Source organism: Anopheles merus, chromosome 2L, assembly GCF_017562075.2.
Source record: "Anopheles merus strain MAF chromosome 2L, AmerM5.1, whole genome shotgun sequence".
NCBI classification, from domain to species: domain Eukaryota; kingdom Metazoa; phylum Arthropoda; class Insecta; order Diptera; family Culicidae; genus Anopheles; species Anopheles merus.
In genome coordinates this window covers 49,291,543-49,312,396 of record NC_054083.1, presented here as the reverse complement: position 1 = coordinate 49,312,396, position 20,854 = coordinate 49,291,543, and the positions used below count along the sequence as shown (strand labels likewise).

The window sequence follows — 20,854 nt, the reverse complement described above, 5'->3', positions numbered from 1 at the left end:
TTTTTCTTCATATTTTTTTGCACTGCTTCGTTCAAGTAGACATTTTCCCAGGAAAAGGTCTGTGTATGTATTTGCTCATTTATTTTCCTCTCCAGCAGACAATCGAGATGTCTTTTGTGTTTTGTTTTGAAAATGAAGGTACCAGACAAAATAAAGAGAGTTTTGCAAAGAAAAAATCGTTCATTTTAGCTGCAAAAGTGGTTCAGCTTTCATGGAAAGCGTTCTTTGCAATAGATTGTGTTCATATCTCCAATCGATCTTTTGCATCGGCTACAATTTTTTTTGTATCTTATTCCACTCGGCGTGTTCAAACAAACAGCAAGAAAATCACAGTTTTGCTCGGATATTCTACCAATCTTTGCAGCGTTAAGATTCATCCCTTCCTGCCCAGCAAAATGAGCGGAAGTACAACTATCAAAGCAACATCCGCTAGGTATTGTCGATGTCGTTCTCCATTTTCTTTGCGCGTTTCACAAACAATAACAATCAGCGAACATGCGACCGGATATTGTTGCCATGCACCCTTCCTGCCCGTCGAACGATCCTTTCCCATGTCCCATGGCGAAGGAAGCAATGCAACACCATCCACAGCATCACATCTCTAGTGTCGTTGTCACCGATCGTCACTCACACCCCGACGGCAACCGATGAGTCCGTGACAAGGCGAAACCATCCACATCACGTTCTTTAGCCAGCTTTTTCTGGCTTTCTGGCCCTTTCTTCCATTTCCAAGAAACATGACACGACCGGGTTGTGATGGGTTCGGTTCACTTTCGACCTGCCCTCGGGCGCGGCCATGTAGTTGGTGTCTAGCGTCTAGCGTTCTGCGCTGGCTGATTGGTGTGCTGTTGTTGTTGTTGTTGCTGTTGTTGCGCAGACACGAATCGCTTCCGACGCTGCCATTCTTCCGGTTTTAATCAAATGGTTAATATTAAAGTACCCGGGGCGCTTAGTTTAAATTAAAAAAACCGGGCAAAACTTTCCTCAGCAAAAGAGGAAACAGCCAAGCAAGAGTATCAGAACAGATACAGGCCATTAAAAGATTAACTTTTATCCTCCCGAGAGCATGGAGCAGGAGTTGAAGCAAGGAAAGTACGCCGTAGGGCATAAGTGGCATAAGTTGGTTGAAGTTGTGGAAGAATGAGTGGCTCTGCTCGGTGGAAAGAAAAAACTACTTTCAAACTAATCAGTTTCCAATCAGGTGATTGTCACACGCACACATGCTAACAACACCCGAGAACGCACAGGAGGGGATACAAATGGTAGCAAAATAAAGAACGCACTTGAAAGCTGCTCAGAAAATGAAGGTTGAGTTCATTAATTAATTTTCCACCGTCCAGAGTTCGTGCGTGGAATTTGGAGTAGGTGTCAAATTGAAGACGTTTCTCTCCCCTTGGTAAGATCCGTAGCAATTGCACAACTGCCTAAAGCAACAGACAATCGAAAGACACACCCCGTTCCGTTCTAGGGTGCCTGCACCACCCTGCAAAGATTCACCCGCATCCATGTCGTGCGGAGAATGTCTCGTACCTTTTTGATGCTTCTTACACCCCAGGACATCGTTATATTAATTATCCGACAGCGGGGCGGAAAGTCTGTGCTTCCGTTCTATGGTCTATCCGCCCAATGGTTACATTAATTAATCCGGAAACAAGATTTATGCAATGAGCGCGAGCTCACAACACGTGCTTCGGCGGTTCATATTTGCGGATTATTGCTGAGCACCGAATTCGTTGCTTACCATTTCTGCCAACAGAACTCAAAGTTTTGTTTAATTGGTAGCACACGGAATGAGTGATTATTGGATTTGGAGTATTTTCTAGCTGCACACAGTCAGATTGTTTTTGTTGCGCAAGTGTAATTAGAAATAATTAGCGTCATTTATAACAGTTTAATGCGAGCGGTCTAACATAATGTGCTTTTCTATGGCGCTAGGCGTTGAGAGAAAATGTGCCTTTTGACATTAAAAATGGCATCCCAACGATTCACAACAAGACTAAAAATTTTTGTTTTATAGTCTGTAATTAAAACTCGAGCTCTGGATCTAAAACGATTTCTCTAACCCGACCTTTGACCTATTCGTGGTCGATCAAAAACACTGATCTATTCTTACGAACGATAAACGAAGTTAGCAAAAGCACTCTAAAACAAGCAACGCAATCGAATCTCATTCGAACGAGATGAAAAATTACCATTTTCACCATCCCATTGAGCCTAGCCGGTTGATTTGCACACTGCACCGGTTCAGCCGTTTCGTAGAAAATCGCTTCCTTCCACCTTTCGGTATACTTACAGTCGTTCCAGCGAGGCCATATTGCTGAAGGTTTGTGGTTCCAGTCGGCTGAGGTTGTTGAAGTGTAAGTACCTGTGAGTGCGTTTGTCATTGGTAGGTGGTTGGTTTTTCGATGCATTCCACCACAACAAACCGACATTCATTTGGAAGGTGCATTTTTGTGCGCACGACAGCAACCATTTTCCCCCATCGGAACATGGAATGGAAAAGAGAATAAAAATCCCAACCATAAGAGGCAATTGTAGAACGTCGCTCCGGTGAATAGATTTGCAATCAGTGGTTCATCAAGTATGCTGGCTTACTGCAAAAGGGGCAGACGGTTTCGACTCTACCGGAGTGTGTTTTCTAGCACTCGCGTTTTGGTTGACGCGTCACAGTTACCGCATTCACCGACCGAGGATGGGACAAAAACGTGCCCTTTCATTTCCGTTTCAGCAATTTCTTTTTTTTTTTTTGGGCAGATTTGAGCAAACCGGCATACTTGCGCGTGGTTGGAGTGAAAAATTCATCAACCAAGGACGGGATGAGTGTCACTCGGCTTGAAGCGCTGCTAAGAAATCGATCGAGCCCGGCCCATGTTTGCGTACTTACATGCTGTGCAGCCGGCTCAAGGAGATGAATGCATCCGCGGCGATGGTACCGATTCGGTTACGGTTGAGATAGAGATACTTGAGCGATGGCAGGTCCCGGAATGCACCTGAGTGGATTTTCGTCAGCTGGTTCTCGTTAAGAAAGATCGTATGCAAATGCTGCAGCCCGTCGAACGCACCGGTCGGTACCTCGCGGATGTGATTGTACCGCAGATCGCTGTGGGTGAAAGAAAGAATATGGGTAATTGCAATCATTAGCATTTTGTGTCGTGGGTGGATGGATTACGTTTTAGAGATTCAAGGTGGGTGGAAGCTGTGGGATTTTTTTGCATTGGTGCTATAAGACAAATATTCTAATATTCAGAGTTGTGTTAGCGTTGGGGCAGGTTTTTGATAAATATTCAGACATAAATGTGAATTTCAAGTATAGTTTGTCGTGTCAAATAAAAGCAAAATACGAACAAGCATTATATAAACGCCTAAAAGTATGCAATTTACAAAACAAAGCATGCAAGTGTGTTCAATAGATTATCATAATTTCAACTCGAAATTGATTATCTGTACGAAACATTTCAAACAAATTCAAATGAAGATACAATAGCACCCCGAAGCCAACTTGTGCCAGTTCATTGGAACAGAAATAAATGAGATTGCATCTCCCCTGCTCGACACAGAACATTTCGCTTCTGTCATCAGCGCAGGTGCAAATTTATGTGCCGATTGTCTCCCATGCATTCGAAGCAATCTTCACAAACCGTTGCCGCTCCGAATGCAAACGATCGATTCAAACAACATCAAGTCAAGCGACTATCATCTTGCGAAGATGGGAAAATAATGCAGCCTGAATAGAACACACACACACACACCGACGTTTGCCCTTCGTTATTTCTCCTTCTGACATGGCAAACTTACTACTGAAACTGAAGGGATGATGTTCGTGTTGATGTTGTGTGTGTGTGTACTGATTCTCATTCTCACACAGTCCCTCCTTTATTTTTTGCGTGGTTCCTATTCTCCTGCTTTATCTCACGAAAAAAAAAATGATTCTGGCTTCGGGTTTTGCACCGGAGCGAGTCTGTGCATCACCGGTAAGTAAAAGCAAATCTAACTTTGCTAACGAAATATTCATATTTTCATTTCTTTGGCCCGCTCTCTCGTGGCAGGAGAAAAAGTTGAACGGCAGCTGGAGCAGGCTGACAAAAGGGCAACTCCCTGTATGTGTGTGAGCGTGTGCGCCCTAAAAAGGGCCGTTCACTGGGCTTGTAGGAATTGAAAAGCAAAGCGAAAAAGTTAAGATTTTCATCGTTCACACACACACACACACACACACACACACACACACACACACACACACACACACACACAGAGAGAGACCGAGAAGAAGGCGAGTGCGACTCACGAAATGGAGCAGCGGAAGAATGAAAGCAACGCCACATAATAAAACGTACGACTACACAAATCCAAAACCAAGCGAAATGGATCGTTCTTTAGGGAGCAAAAGTTTTGCCAACTCGCCTCCCCAGCCTACCATCCATTCCGTTCATCTGCCAACTCTCCCGTGTGCTGCGCAGGGACAAATCTAAGCGCGCTAACGTTATTTAAAGTGGTTCCCGTCCACATGGAACCGTTCAGCACAAGAAATGGGGCATTCCACAGGTCAACAACTGAACGCCGGTTTTATGAGGTTTTTTCTCTCTCTCTCTCTCTTTTCTGTGCCTTACGAGCATCTTGAAGTAGTTTGACTTCGGTTTTGCTTTGAGGGACAGAGTTGAGCGTAATGCTGCTGTTTCTGACTGCTACTGAAGGTTGTAAACGTGGTCTAGATGGAGGCATCCTTTCAGCTATCCACGGGATATACATTCTTAATGCTGGATTGAATAATATGGCTTATTGGACTTACTGGGTATAAGAAAATATACCACCAGTACCTCTTAACCCTTGCTTTGTGGGAAAGTCGGATTTGGATTCGCCTTTGCTGTTGAATGCGGAGTAATTATTCAATCGGAATGAAAGTATTTAGAAGAGATCCTTTTCAAAATCTAGTATTGTATATTGTGATAGGATCTTGAAGCTACAATGACATGAAGAAACTGCGCATAGCAAGAGAAATTTCATTAAAATACGCCTTAAGTTATGCAATCACCATCACAAAGTAATTGTTTTAAAACTAATATTCGGTTTGTTCCGAGTATTTCGAGGATGGATCCTTCCCAAATTCGTCCCAAAGTTTGTCGTGAGCATGAAATACATCTATGATTAAACCCCAACTGCTACCGATTGAAATTTCATTTCCAATCCAATATACAAACAATAAGAATAACCACGTCGTGCCGTCTACCAAAACAACACACGTTCCTTGAAACGCAATATCAGTTTGCCCTGAAATTCCTGTCTAAAATGACGTTCCCGTTTGCCCGTTTGGTACGTTGGAGAAAGACAAAAAAAAATTCTTTTTGACCGACAGTTGCTCCGACCAAGCCAGTTTATTAGTCGTTCCCCGAAAAGTCAAACGCAACGGTTGGTGTGAAAATAACAATTCGAGCAAAGTGGCCCTGCCTTTTCCAATGTTTTGAGCTTGTTGGGGATACGTTGGGGATGGCAGATCCCACTAGACGTGAAAGTTGATCAGAAAATAACTTATGATTTTTGGAAAATAATAGAGACCACTCTGGACGACGAGTTTGCGGAAAGTTTATTCCAAGTGTTTTATGATGTCTTGCCGAATCAAGTCAAATATACTACCACTTCCCGAGGCGTACTCCTCTTGCGAAAAGGAGATTCCTGCGCTTGAAAGAACTTTCACAAAAGTCAAAACAATTGTTGAGAGCCCGAATGTGCCCCAAAAACTATTCCACTGTGCTGAACTTTACCACTACCCACAATGGCCGTCAATAATCTGCCGTCGTTGAACTATGCCTGGTGCAGGGATGAGTTTTCGAACACTCTCCGCTACGTTCGTTTGTTTCGCGCTGTGAGCTATTATTGTGTTAGAAAGGAGGGACTGTCGATGTGAAGAATATGTGTCCTCGCTTCTTTTTCTCCGCATCTCCCCGTCTCCACGCGTCTTACATAAACATGTCGAGTCTAGACAAGTTTATGGCTCGAAGATGAATTATACCAACTCGGGGCTCATAAGTGTTTGGCGTAACCAGGCAGTGTTGCGAGACCGACTCGTAAAATCGATCCATCTTATGATAATATCATATGCCTCGCCCTCTCCCCTGCAAAGCACCACAAGGTGGAAAACTCTCGTACAAGATGGCGTTTTCATTACGACCCCTAGCCACTACACCGTTCTATCTAGCGAAACAGGTTGTGGGAGCAAAGTGGCTAGCAAATACGGAGTCTAGTAGGGTAGCGCTGGCTCCAGGGTACACAGATGGTAAGTTTTCAGCTATTTCCGAACGACATACAAATTACTCACGATGCGCCGGTACAGCATTCCCTTGGTACGGCACCACAACCTATTGATGCCAAACACCCCTCTCGTGGGTGAAGTTTGTCGTACGGAAGCGAGCGCCATCATGTTTGGTGAGATAGCGCTGCTTCGCCGGAAGATCGGGTTCTTTGCGAAGGGGGCGGGAGAGTGCGAAAGAGAGTTAGAACTTAATTTACGCTTGCATAAATAATTAACTTATCGTACCCGTGCTGTGCAACACCCGCCCCGATCTCCCTCGGGGTTAGATGGAACGAGACGGAGACGAGAATCAGTGCGATTGTGCCTGCGATCGTCGTCATGTGCAATACAGATGTGCGTTTTGTTAATATTTATCTCGAGATAACTTTGGAAGGGGAGTTTTGGAAGGGCGCACTGAGTCATGAAATTTATGAGCGATTCTTCGTAGTTGTGTCATGGTTTTGCCACTTTTGTGGTTTGAAGTGTACTGGTAGGATTATCCAGACTAACTTGGGAGGATTTGCAAAAGAAATTGTCCAATCGGAAAGCCACATGCTGCAGGCATTAACATTGTGGAAGGTGAAAGTCCTATCAATAGCTGTAAGAATGTTTCTATAAAATAAGTTTTATGTATCTATGAACGAGAAAATACTTCAAATGAACAGAATGTGATAAGTATTACAGATGCCCAACTGTGCAATCTTTCTGTTTTAATTTTCATTCATCCAGAAAATGCTCCATCAAACTGTTCAGACCAAAAGTCACTCGTTCATTCATCTATAACGATCAAATGAGTGTAAAATTACCAGCCCAAACAAAGATATTTTTCGAAAACAGCATCGAAATGAGATCAAACAAATGTTTTTTTTTTTTAATTTCTATCGCATTTGCTTAACCTTCCTCGTAACAACTGTGTTGCTGGAAACGGTTTGTTTTTGCAGCTCTCTTTTTTTTTACTCGACAGTTTACCTTTGCCACTGGGACTAAGCAAACTTCAACTGCATTTGCAGTACAGCAAACGTTTTCGATTGTGTTTGCAGCAGCTGAAACAATACCCTAGTGGCACTGACACCAACCAATGCAAAAGTACTGAAACGGAAAATTAGCTTACAGACCAGCCGGCGTTCGATTGGTTAGGTAGTACAGTAAAAAAATAGTACAACCTCTGAATTGCATTGCAAGAAGCGCTAGCAGCGCTGAGGTGCAGTAAAGGAAACCGCATGGTAATGCAAACCCCCTGCTGCCGGGGGTCACCAATCGAGGCCAATGAGCGGTACCCTTACTCGATTATTTACGTCCCAGTGTAACCACCAGGTCGACCAGAGTGCACTACGAAAAACAGCTCACCAGCTGTATCCCGTACCTTCACTTATTTACTTTAAAGCAGAACCCACCCACCAAAACGGAGAGGCACACGCGCGTGCACGTAAAAGGGTGAGCTGAGAACCGGGAGGATACAAACACATTTCCCCAAAGTGTTCGGGTTTGTAACCGGTTTTTGTGTGCATGTTTGTGCACGGCCACTGCCACGGCAAGCCAGCAGATCAACAAAGTCCAGGAAAATATGGACAGCAAGCCCCCGAAAGGACATCGCCGATAAACATTACCACAGACCGGGACGCATTCGGCAACACACGGCTGGGCTGGTCTGCTCGCTCTGCCCTGCACTTACGTGTGCTGCCCGACACGCTATCGAACCATGGCAGAAAGGACCGGCAAAGTGTAAATGTAATTAAAATTATCCTCTTATTTATTGTGTCCCCAGCGGGCAGCTGACCGGCAACACACAGGGCTGTGTGTTTAGACAGCGCACAGTGGGATGATTTTAAATTTGCCGCCGTCCAGTGCTGGACTTTGGGGGTTGTCCGGTGTGGTCCGAAACATGACCGTGTCACCATTTGCCGGCTGTTTGCCGCTGTATCTCCTCTTTTCTTGTTGTAGGGTTGAGCTCAACTTTCAGAGCACTGATAACATTGAAGCTCAATAAAACATAAGCTGGAACAGAGTGTGCAAGGGCCAGAATAAATGAGATTGGTGGAAAAGGAGGGCACTAAACGTTGTTGTTTTTTTTCTTCTGATAAAGTCAGTTAGAACTTGACCGAGCGCTTGCACAAGACACAGGATGCTTACGAAACCATAAAATCGGATCTTGCTGTAGTAGTAATTGAGTGTGGAAAAGATTATTCCCAGTACTTGGCTCAAAAAAAGCCCCACAGACGATGATGGGCTGTTGAGTCAGTAAATAAGCAAGATTTATCATTGGATGAGATCTTTGCGGGTTGCTATGATTTGTAATTGCATGGTAAGGGTGGCAGAGTATGATACTATCGAAGCAATTAATGCTCAATTTGCTACCTCAAGGAAATATCAAATATAATGTGTAAGGGGTGAAGCATGTGTAGACAACGAGAGAGTTTAATTTGCCATGAAAACAATGATTATGAATAATGTACAGCCTTTTGGAAAGTTTAGTACAATTCTATGAAGGTTGCGTGTTAAAACGCCTACAGTTATGCAATTTACATATCAAAGTTGCCGTTATTAAACGATTCATTCGTCGCTTGATCTTTCTTGTGCAAAGGCAACACTGACTTCGCCCTGCCGTCTTTTCGTTATATCTTCATCGTTGCAAAACGTTTGAAGTACAGCATTCATCATTAAAACTACTCAAAATTCCGTCACATGGTGATGGCTCTCCAACTTCAACAACGTGCTGTCCAGATGCTCCAACAGCGAAGCGGAAACGCAAAGTAAGTGTAATCATGAGTAATATTTTAGCGAACAACTGGCAGAGATCATGTATGTATGTATGTATGTATGTATGTGTGTGTATGACCTGCAACCTACGTTGATTACTTTGTACGGTAACATTCTACCACCATTACGCATGCCAACCGTAAAGCCCCAAGGAGCCCGCACTAATCGGCTTAACGTCACGGTGAACATTCGTCTGATAATGTACATTTTTCCTACCCCGTGAACTGAGCCCCCTTTTTTTTACAACATGTCAAGTGACAGCGAGCAGAACCAGCGGCTTGAGCGGCTCCTAAAAAGTGAAATAGAAGCTAAAAGGACTGGACGAGCGGCGTGCTACCACATCATCCCCAAACGTCATCAAAGCGTCGCTACAAAATGAGTATTATTTTTTAGCATGTTCTTTCATCGTTCAAGCCTTCATCAGTGTTGCTGGTGTGTGTGTGTGTGTGTGTGTGTGTGTGTGTGTGTGTGTGTGTGTGTACGGTGCCGCACGGTTCCATCAGCCGTGAGCGAATGGGGTGGTGAGATTGGGAAATGTTCACCGGGTGTAAACATAAATATTGCTCTCAGGTGAGAGCAACGTCACCCGTGTGGTGGCGTGTGGGCCCGTGTCGGTGGCTCGAAGGCACTCTGGTACAATAGATGGAAAGCTTTGCCGTCATTCCCAAGCGTATCACACCCTTCGCAAGAGTCTGCCATTTGTTTCAGCGTCTCGAGCGCAAACTGTGTGATAACGTGCTACTTTTTTTTTGTTGTTCTGTGTGACCCAACATCCCGTACCTAAGTCTAAAATGGGATCCACGACCTGGGAGAAAAACAAAGCTTCCCCTATTCCCGGCGGTTTCCGTCAGAGATAAATGAATGTTTACGATTTCACCTGACATCGTGTTACGCTTGCCAGTGTCTTCGGATATCAGCTATCGAGAGAAGGGGGAAATAAGCAATCCCGGCGCCAAGCGAGTCTTTTGTATAGCTTAATGAAATCATGGCACCAGCGAAGAATCGAAAGGCGTCATTCTACTTTTGCCTACAAAACAAAAAAGAACCCTCTTGCTCTTGCAGGGTATGCAAATTAAATTGCCTCCCATCCGCTGTTCTGTGCAAACGCCTTTGACTTTGATGCCGGTGCAAGTGAAAAACGAAGTGGACAGGGTCGGCTTTTGATCGACTTAAAACAGTAGCGAAAACTATTCAAGTGTGCTTTGGCTGTGGATTTTGTTACAAATAATCGGGCGGCTCCATTAGCCATTCATGCTCGATTGAGCAGCAAAGTCCGGCACGGTACGGGGGGTCGGATTATGTTCGCATCATTTAGCGCCAACCATGACGAGAAGCTTAAAAAAGTGTTTTCTGCCTGATGGACACTGGAAGCTACATAATAGATCAGCTCGTAGGATCATCTGACAAAAGGGGTTCGTTTTTTAGCTTTAGTTTCAGTAAATATTTAATTGATCTCCAAGAAACTATGCTGCTGATTCGCTTTTAATGAAATCAAAATTGAACATTCAAAGGTTAGTAACTTTTTTTCAAATTCCATTTTAAGTCGAAATTTACTTCAAATTGCTTTTCCACCTAGAACCACAACCACCTCGTGTTTTATCACTGTCTCAATCCCTCATTACTATCATGTTAAGAGCAAAGCGCTCTTATTGCACATTCTTCAGCGCCTTCCTTCCAGTCCCCATTTTCAACCTTCACTGAAGCAAAGGCATTCATGAACATTTCGAATCGTTTGCCCTTTGACGCGCTTTTATTGTTAGGCGAAACCTCTCACCCGGCAACATTAAACGCCAGCGCCAAGAGTGCACAGCACAAAAAAAAACGTACATCAAGCCACGTCAATTCCAAGAGCATGAAGGGCTTGTGCTCAGCGACCGGGGTTTCATCACAGCACAGGGGACGTTTAATTTGTTGCAGGTGTTATGAGATTTTTATGGAGTTAAGTCCGGGCTAAGTCCGGTGAAAGTCGACACGCTACGGTCCAAAGGGTCGAGTCGAGGGTTCTTGATGCGATGACGGCTCGGGTTAAGGGCAGGCCGATCCCTTTCGGTACGGTTGTGGCACCACGCGGCAGTGGGTGAGCTTAGACCACGACTAATCTCGTAAATGTACGCATAAATCAGCACTGGCAGCGTGACGTGCAGGGGCAAACGCCGTGTCGTAAAGCATGAATACCTTCACACTTCGCTTGTACCATTAAAGACCTTGCTTTTGGATGGCTTTCTTAAACGATGAACGTACAGGTATAAGATGTACTGCGATTCGAAAATAGATTACTCCAATAAGTTGTTTTTCGTTTGTTGTCTTCAGTGGTCGCAAGCGGCCAGCAAAAGCCTTTCATCGCTTGCATCAAATTGGTTTTACGACCGGCAAATTGATTCGCCATCGCTTTACCCAATTAGCGCCCGGGGGAAGATACTTGCGGCAGGATGGATGAAAATTGGTTGCAAGCATCGATCGTTTTGAACTGTGCCACAGGGACGCATAATCTAATCTCTCACCTAACCCGCATAAAACGATGAAGGGCATAGTGGTTTTCGTGACCCTATCACCCTAATCATCGCCGTTTTGATGCGAGCTTTTAGCGTGGGCCGGTGCTGATTACCGGCATCCCACCACCGCGATGCAGCAATTGATGAAAGAAAATTAATAATTTCGGGCAGCTTGCCAACACGGTTCATGGGGAAATCATTTCTATTACGTTTGGTGGGTGAAGTGAGTACGCCGGAGAGAGATAGAGTGGAGAAGCGCGGTGTATTTGGTGACAGTTGCTCCGTACTAATTGGTGTTTAAGGATTTCCTTTTAATAAGACATTATAATTAATAATGGATCGGTTGACCCTTTTGATGAGTTGTTATCATAGCGGAGACTTTTAAGCATCAAAACTAACTCTTAACGTTTTTTTTTGAATCTGCAATAACCATCGCTAAACAAGAAGGGAAACAATTTTTATTTAGTGTGAACCAACATTTGATAATGCTTTTCGGTACAAAAAGATGGACACACTGGGCCGGCGTAAAGTAGCATCCTTATGTAACGCAAATAAAACACTCTGTGGCGTGCGAAAAACAAAAAACAGAACATCCCACAAGCTTATCCTTTTGTCACTACGGGTCAACCATATAAACTGACAAAAATTACTGCCGCTCGGGGTCGACCCGACCGGGTCGTTAAATTTGCATAAACTCCGCACACTACCTGCGTACGGCGATACGGCACACTGTCGCAACACTGTCCTCAACCATATAGAAACAACGACAGCAAAAAAACAACTTCTGTGGCATCTGTTGATGGGATTTATGGAAAGACACCGCAAAAATGCTAAGCTAGACGATGAAATGAAAATCAGTCCAAAAAATAATGCACACAAATACACACACATACGCACAGAACCAAATATAGCGACAGCCTGTAGGTCTGGGAATTGTGCCACATCCGAACACACATGCGGAACATGCGATACAAGGGGAAAAGAAAGAGAAGGAGAAGCTACTCACATTATGCTCGTATCGGGCGGCATTTCCGGAACCTTATCGAGCTGCTGTTTGACGCATCGCACTGTTCGCTGCTGGCAGGAGCACTTCTGCGGACATCCGAGCCCCTCGGCCAGCCCGGCGACCAGGGCGACGATGGTGGCAATTAGCAACAGCCTGCCGCTGTTACCGCTAATCAGCCGCACCCGGTCCCGGAGCACGTGGCCGTGTCCCATCGCGTACGGTTGGTGCACTTCTTCACGTCTTTTTCACTCACCGTTCGCTCGACTGCAGGCGGCGGGGTGGAGATTGGGGGCACCCGGTTTCTTCGTTCACTCACTTACACTTGCCTTTCTTTTTTGTAGACTTCAGCCCTCAGGGTTTCTAGCGCTGACCGATAAGCATGTGTCGCGGACACTTTGCTCCGACAGAACAAGAACGTCCGGAACGTTCTATGTGCACCGAAACCGCCCACACACTCACTAACACACACGCACGCGCACGCACGCACACTTCACAATTGCTTTGCTTTCACTCTTGTTTTGCTGGACCACAAACTGGAGCGTTTTAATTATGACAACACCGCTTAACCTTGACCGGAAATACATTGCGTAAAGCAGGAGAGAGAAAGTTGAAATTGTGTCTGTTTGTTGTCAAGCCGAGTTGGATATCAGAGGGATATTAATAATTCGGTTTGAGGAAATGTATTGCTCTTGACCAATTTGAAGTATTTTTTTCACAAACACAATGTCCTCAGGGGAACAATTTCTATGCGATTTGCAAATCTGAGGAGTTTTTATCGAACTGACTGACTGCAACAGTTTAAAAGAGCCTAAATGTATGCCATTTCAACGCTTAAACGCTGTTATTTATGCATTTCGCAAAACAAATTCGCTTTATTGTTTTCAGTAGCTTACTGATCTTAGTTTTATAAAGTAGTGCTACTGAGTACTACTATACGATTCCAAAAGCCAAAACCTTAGCTGGAAACCACTTTTCATTAAACGCATATCAAATATTAAGCACATTTTTACGACTGCGCTCATCATACAACTGCGCTGCTCTCATACACACGAGCGAAAAGGCCCCAACTTTCCCCATTTATGTTGGCCGACTCCATGCACCGTGCAACATGGGACAAGCCTAGGGGCAGAGGGGGAGCAAGCCTACAAATGCAAGGTGGTTGGTCGTTCGTGCTAGAATGCGGCTGCAAACTTTCCCAAAAATCGTGCCATCGTTGCATTTTCTCTTTGCAGAATTTCTGAACGAATAACAAAACAACGAAAGGGAGAAACGAAAAAAACTCTCTCTCTCACACACACACACACACACACACACACACACACACACACACACACACACACCCTGAGCTGTACGAAAACTTTTCCCCTGATTGTTGTCTGGTGGTAGATTCTTTTTTTTTATTTTTTGTTGACCAATTTTTCCTTTTCCTTCGCTTCATCCTGCTGCTGTTGGTGTTGTACTTCGCGCCCGGCCGCACTCTGTTTGTCCGCTATCGGGTGCAAAATGCGGGTGTTTAAATCCGCTACCGACACTACAACCCATTCCGTAGGCATTCCGGGGCTCCGAGCATCGCGGCGGTTCGGATCCGTGTCCGTGGTAAGCCTTTTTGCGACGATCCCTCTGTTTGCGAGGGAGGGAGGCCAGGCCATTCCTTTCTTGGGCCCGGTGCTTCATTTGACGCAAAATGTTCTAACAGTATCCGGTCGGTGCAAGCGTGAAGGAAGTATTCCTGGGCAACCCGGTGTCTGAGTGGGGTGTGGGTGAGTGTGGGGCGCGTTCCATTCTCTCGATGCTCAGTTTTAATTAGCAAAGTTTCGGTGCAGCCCCAATCGGACCGGAAACTGAAGCCGCCAGCACCCTTCCAGCGTCCTCGCACCCGTTTGCCGACGGTTCAGGTGGCAGAATTTCCATCAGGACAGTGTGCCGGAGATCCTTTGCCGGTAATTGTATTGGCGCATGCATTAGAGGACGGCGTGACTGCAGCCCCCATGGAAAAAGGGACCAGAAGGGATTGTTTGCTTACGGAAATTGTATCGCCGTCCCAAGAAAGTGGTTCAAGTTTTGTGCGATTTTCCATGCACCAAGCTTCCCGTCCTCCCGTTCCCTGGTGGCACGGTCTGTGTGGTTCAAGCTATACCATTACTGGAAATTGTACAAAAAAAAGCAGACCTACAGACCAAAGTAATTGAAATGTTCCCGCCTTTCTGGTGACAACTAGGCTGTTTATTTAATTGGAATTGCACGCAACAATTGTAAGTTTCAACGGATTGTAAAATAGTTCCGGAAATAGCTTCGTGGTTGGAATAGTTTTTCCGGCTGGCAGGGAAAACCGCATCGTTGTGTGTGTGTGTGTTTTTGTTATCCTATTTGGGAGAGATTTTACCAGACCCTTCCATAAAATAAAGTCACCGCACGTCTACGAACGAGTTGAATGCCATCGGAAATATTTTATACAGCGTAGCGATGCTTTGCCAGCATGCGTTGGCCCTTTTTTGTAGCTATTTCAACCCCAAAAACCCTTCGCAAAACCACAAGGATTTATCAGAACATCAGTCGATAGGATGGAACAAGCCAGCCGGCGGGAGAGAATGAGGCAGAAAAAAAGCTCCACCAAATGGGAAAGCTAAACCGAAACCAACCCATCAAATCGTCGGCATCCGAAGCGGTTCAGCTTCCTTTGCGCCCGAACGGTGAATGTTCAATCAGCGAAAGAATGACTAAATCCGAACAAGAATGACGACCACAACATAAAGCCAGTCGCCGCCGGTAAAGCAAACCCTTTCAGCTCGGTTACCGCAAGGCAACGGGCGCGGTCGGTGTTCGGGTGAAGCGGTGCTTATAAAGATAAAAGCTCGAACCGGGCGTGTGTCACCGAGGCCGGGTCGAAGGGATGCGTTGTTTAGAATCCACTCTAGGAGCCGATCGGTATTCCCGTGCGCTGTCTAGTAACGGCCTGCCCAGGATCAAAGCTAAACTAGTGAACGTTGGACGCCTGGGAAAGCCTTGATTTTTTTTTTCGCCGCCTCCCTTTACCCACAATGCTTTGAATAAAAATGAACAATCAACGATAAAATTGGGTGGCACGTATCGCACGAGATTCATTGCCGGGGCGTAGAGTGCCGGGCGGACGTGGGGAGATACTGAGTGGATCATGTGGGGTTGTGCACGAGCAGTAGACGTAGTAGTGCTGTGTTCGTTGCAGAAACGTGATTCATTCTCCCATGCTATAATCATGATATTCTAAATTGCGTTTTTTGTAAATCAATGTGCAAGCAAATTAATCTTCAACATGCTTGCTTCGTGCATCTTTAAAAAAGATGTCTTGTGCAACAGTTAAAACCATTAATAAATTCACCTTAAATCACAACTACACGACTCTATATACTTGCAAATGTAAAGTGCAACACAATCCAAGATTAGTAAAAGGAGTTCCAGCTTTCTGTTCATATTCTTTAAATCATATTTTGCGTTTGTTAAATAATCGGCAAAGCTTTTCAACACTTTTGATTGATGATACTGACTCACTTAAATTGCATATTTATTTTAAATGTTCACTTTTCATTATCAAACAACATTATCAATTTACTGTAAAAATCTCTGAAGAGTTCTTCGCAACAGTTTATATTGCATTCTTCGTCCTCAGCAGCTAAACAACACTCATTACAGTTAATGATGCCAACAACGTCTGAACGAGCTGCTTGAGCACTTCAAATCACGCCAATCACCTCGTGCATGTCACCACCACTATCCACATTCAACAACTGATCCCGTTTAATCCACCCACTAAACCACTCCATTAGTGCATCCCGACCGGTGCTGTCTTGCCTTGGTATCGGAGCCGCACATCCCGACATTCCCGAACCGATTTGTATGCAGTTAGCAGACAATCGTTGTGTAAATCCTCCCATGCACCAAGCGACCGATCCAATTACTTATCATCAAGCAGCAGCCGCTTAAACCGCAGACAAGGATCAGCTCCTTCACACGTAAATCACGGCCACCCACTGGTACGCGCAGTCTGCACAGTCTGCACCGATGCTCTCCTGCGCCACGATTGATGACATTGACACAGAAACTGTAAATGCTACCGACCCACTTTGCGGGACCTCACCACAGATGATGCGATAATCTGCCAGTTGTCCGCGACACGCGACAATTAATTATAATCATCTGCATCGTTTACTTAAACCCCGCACGCACTAACGGTCGTGTACTTTCTTTGATGCACTGTTCATACGAGATTGTATCGTCCAATGTGGCCGTTTGTCTTTTAGGTTCAAGCAGACGAGCCGTTGAGCAATTAAAGATTTAGAATAGAATACAGTAATAAAAAAATACGCGCACACACACACACAACACTTTACCAATCTGATAGAAAGGGAGTGACACCTTTCACGCGACGCACTAACACGCACTCGCACTGCACGCGCACGGACGACGATGTCCAACTGGCATCGGTTCACAGCGAACTGACGGCAAGAAGCCAAAGATGGTACACATTTTCCAGCATCGCTCAATGAGTGACACACGCTCTCTCTCTCTCTCTCTCGTTTTCCGTGCTGCTCACAAGATGTTTCTCCCGCGTGAGTTCCTATTCCTGTGCAGCGTTGCACTGTTTGGCGGACCGGCATCGCGTCGCCTGCTGTTGTCAATTTCATCCTCCGATATCGTTCCCAACAGCCGGTTCGGCAAACTGAGTGTCCCAGCTCAGCCGGCAGGCACTCACACCAGACGCTCTGACGGTTGGCTGTACGTGGTGCGGATTCGGCTTCCTGGCATGCCGCGACCGGACAGACGCTGTTGTTGCGTCGGTATGCAATCTTTTTTCATCCCATTTTTCGACTACTGATGCTGACACTTCGGACCCGATGCGGCAGGGATGTAGCTTCACTCTTTGCACACTGTCTTGGCAGATGAAGCAAGCCAGCAGAATGAGTCGAGCTGACCTACTGATGACGGATTTTACTGCTAAAATATTTAACACAGCGATAAAGTGCATGTTAATATAGCCAATGGGATTTTAATTTCCAATGAAAAACTATCTTAAGCTTAATTTTTTGTTTTTTTCCTAAACATCACCCGCATCGTCGAAGAGAGTGGAATGGAAAACACGGCAAAAATTATATTCATGAAAGCGCTTCCAGCAGAACGAGTGCAAATTTATGCACCAAGGACGTTTGAAAGCATCGCTTTGATGTGAGGCCAAGTCGGTTTTCCTGGAATGCAATCGATACAGCTCCCGCGCCTTTGTACAGTAATTATCAAATGGTAGCAACGGTTACCTCCTCTTCAACACTGACCTTCCTTGCAGTCTTTTTATAGAAAAGATATACAGAGCAAAAATATAGCGAGATAAAAACAGGATAGTTTGTGGTCAGATGAGCCCACCTCCCGTGCCTTGATCCCTACTGACCGCCATTACAAATGGGAATGTACAGAGAACAGCGATTCTAATCAAATTCATCTCCATTTTGGTCACAAACACTCACGCCTACACCATCGCAGCAGCATTACACTTGTTCACAGTCTCTCCTGCTCCAATCGGACCGGTTAACTTTTGCTCGGAATTTCAAAACGATATTAAATTACTTTCCTCTGCGTATTTGTAACGTGCTGGGAGGCAGACAACAATGCAGCGCAAATTGTGAGACGATGGAACGGCCCTGCATACCATGAGGCTCACGCGTACATCCCTGTTGTAGTAGTATTAGTGGTAGTAGTAGCAGCAGCAGCAGCAGTAGGTCAGGAGAGTATGTTGATGAAAAATTGTTTCGCAATCAAATCTTAAATATTTGTTGGTTTCAATGGCTGCCACGCTCGTTGATGAGAAGGATGATGGTTGAAGGATAATTGGCATTTCTTCGGCTGCTAGCTGTGATATTGAAAAATTGTTGCGGGTTTCATGAAGATGAACAACATGGTGTTGGGTTGATAGACGCTTCTGTTTCTGAAGTATTGCATACCTTGCTGCAGAAATCCTGTTCCAGTCGGCAGCTCTTGACGCTGGATAAAAAGCTGCTCGGAGTATTGAGTTATATTTGTCGTGATTTCGAACATTCAGCTTGATGTGTTTGGCTTCTCAAATTACAAAAATCCCCTGCACTACGTAAAGCTCCATTCCAACAACGAACGATTTCATCGGTAAGCCCTTCCTAGAACTGTTAAACGATTGTTCAATTATTGAGCCACTTTGAAAATTCTTAATGCTCACAATTTATCCCTCGTTCGCACGAAAAAGTTAAGCTCTTCATCCACCTCATCTCTCTCCCTTTTTCCTCCGGTAAATCACAAACATCCAGCGTCTTAGTAAAGTCTACAACCGCATCAACGTACGCGACGCGCAGCGCAACGCAGCGTTGATAAAACTTTCATTAACAAACTTTGCGTTAGTTACATCACTTCCGCCTGCGCGGTCCTTCGAGGGTGGAACCACTCTCTTTCTCTCTCTCTCGCTCTACCTTCCCGAGTACAGGGAAAGCTTTGCCACTTGCAGCCACCATTCGTGCGGTGTTTTGTTGTGCTGCTGATGGTGGCGCAAAATAAATTATTTATATTTTCTTAAAATACGTTTTGCACAAAAAAAAGTACGCCCAATAAACTTTTCATCCCCTCCCCAGTCTGGGGCTGGCGGGTATTGTTGGATGGGATATCTCAACCATTGTGCTGCCAGAGGGTGATAAGGGATAAGGGAGCATCGCGTTTTGTGTGTACCGCGATGGCTATCGGTTGGGGGTTTCCAAATTTTGTTGCATCAGGTTTTTGATTGTTGTGCACGCGGTCACGTGGGACGAGGGAAAGGAGAAGGGAAGGTTGTGCTGGATTTCTTGCAGGAGAGCTGCTTCCTTAACACCGGCAAAATGTCGCCATTGTTTTGCGATTGTCGACGTTGTGCTGAGGCGCTTCCCGGAGGGTGGAGCGCATTCCGAAAAAGACATCCGAACGCAAACATTCCGTCCGTCCAAGCTTCCCAAATAAAATACGACCTTCGTCTTGGAACGAACCGGAGTAGTAGTAGTAGAGGGTTTGTAGAGTGGAGAGGACAGAAGGGAGAAAGTAAAAATAACTTCCGGATAAACTTTGTCCATCCTTTCCCTTCGCCAGAGCGGGCGATGAAAATGGACTTGACAAAGTAATGCAGGAAGGAAGCAGCATTTAAGGTAATTCCAAAACAAACTATCACGGCACGACGACGACGAAAAACGGAAAGCTGGACTGAACCGGACCGGTTGAGTTTGTTTGTCAGCATCATCAGGCACAACAAATTCTCGTTTGCGAGCTTTTTTTCTGTTGTATCTGCCCATGCACAGCTCATTAGCCACCGGTGGCAGTTGCCGTCGTGGGTTAACTTTGGCAGAGTTTGGTGTGAGGTTTGGTTTGTGTGTTTTTTGAAGATGCAACAGTTTTCCGGAACGGAAAGCAGCACTTGAAGTCACGTGGATAGGAAATTACTACGCTTTTTGCGTATTATTTTACTGCAATTTGTGCCATTTAGTAGAGGAATCTGCAAAAAATACGTTATGAGGCACTTACGATAGGAGAAATTGCCAAAAACGCCTAAAAGTATGCAATCCGTTTCACAAAATATTCCTGTTACGATGCTCACCTTACACCTTTTCCATCGAGGTCGACAGAGTTTAATATTTCAGGTCTTGTTTATTTACGGAAACCAAACCTATCGAACGCAACGATAACGGCCACAAAATGGCCTCTGTAGCCTATTCGCTAACGCACTCATAGCTCGTCTTTTTCTCTCCTTTTCCATACAGCACGCATCGCACACCCCATGGATCATAATTGACCAGAAGCCATTAAACGCCAGTTCGGATCGGTCGCTGCATCGGGATTAATTAAACGAACCCATTTTCCATGAGCCTGTCGGCATTGGAGAACGCAAAGACAACACAACATTTCCCAACTTTTGAACACACGAAAGAGGGTGGTAGAGCCGCTTCTTTTTTTCTGCTCCTTTACCATACTCGCCTGCAACTGGCATCGTGCGTGTGACGTGTGCACGCAGTCGGACGTGTTTAATTTTTATCGTTTTGCAACATTAATGCAGTCTAGTCACATGCGCTCGTTAGGTGAGAGTGTGTGGTGGTACATTTTAAGTGCCGCACATCGCAACACTGCCAACTGCGAACGCGCACGAATGTAGCGAAAGAGCGAGTAATAAACCGCACCCGTCCTTCCACCCGTCTGTCGGTGGGCTCCACACACTGACCACGCTCGCTCAACATCAAAGTACAGACCTCCGTGGTACGCAAAGCGAGAGCGCGTACAACTGCACATCCACCTTCATGCGTTTTTAATGCGCAATGG

The 20,854-nt window shown here is 45.2% G+C and overlaps 1 protein-coding gene across 2 annotated transcripts in view; it reads right to left on the bottom strand.

The window, feature by feature from the left end:
• Positions 1–16,993, bottom strand: part of LOC121593737 (peroxidasin) — a 37,042-nt gene extending 20,049 nt beyond the window's left edge. For both annotated transcript variants that reach the window (XM_041916384.1, XM_041916385.1), the window contains exons 1-4: positions 16,900–16,993; positions 12,536–13,102; positions 2,885–3,100; positions 2,294–2,365 (exon numbers count right to left, since the gene is read on the bottom strand). In XM_041916384.1, the coding sequence (XP_041772318.1) occupies positions 2,294–2,365; positions 2,885–3,100; positions 12,536–12,747 (500 nt within the window). In that variant the 5' untranslated portion in view covers positions 12,748–13,102; positions 16,900–16,993. The remainder of the gene's footprint in view (positions 1–2,293; positions 2,366–2,884; positions 3,101–12,535; positions 13,103–16,899) is intronic.
• Between the last annotated feature and the right edge of the window lie 3,861 nt (positions 16,994–20,854).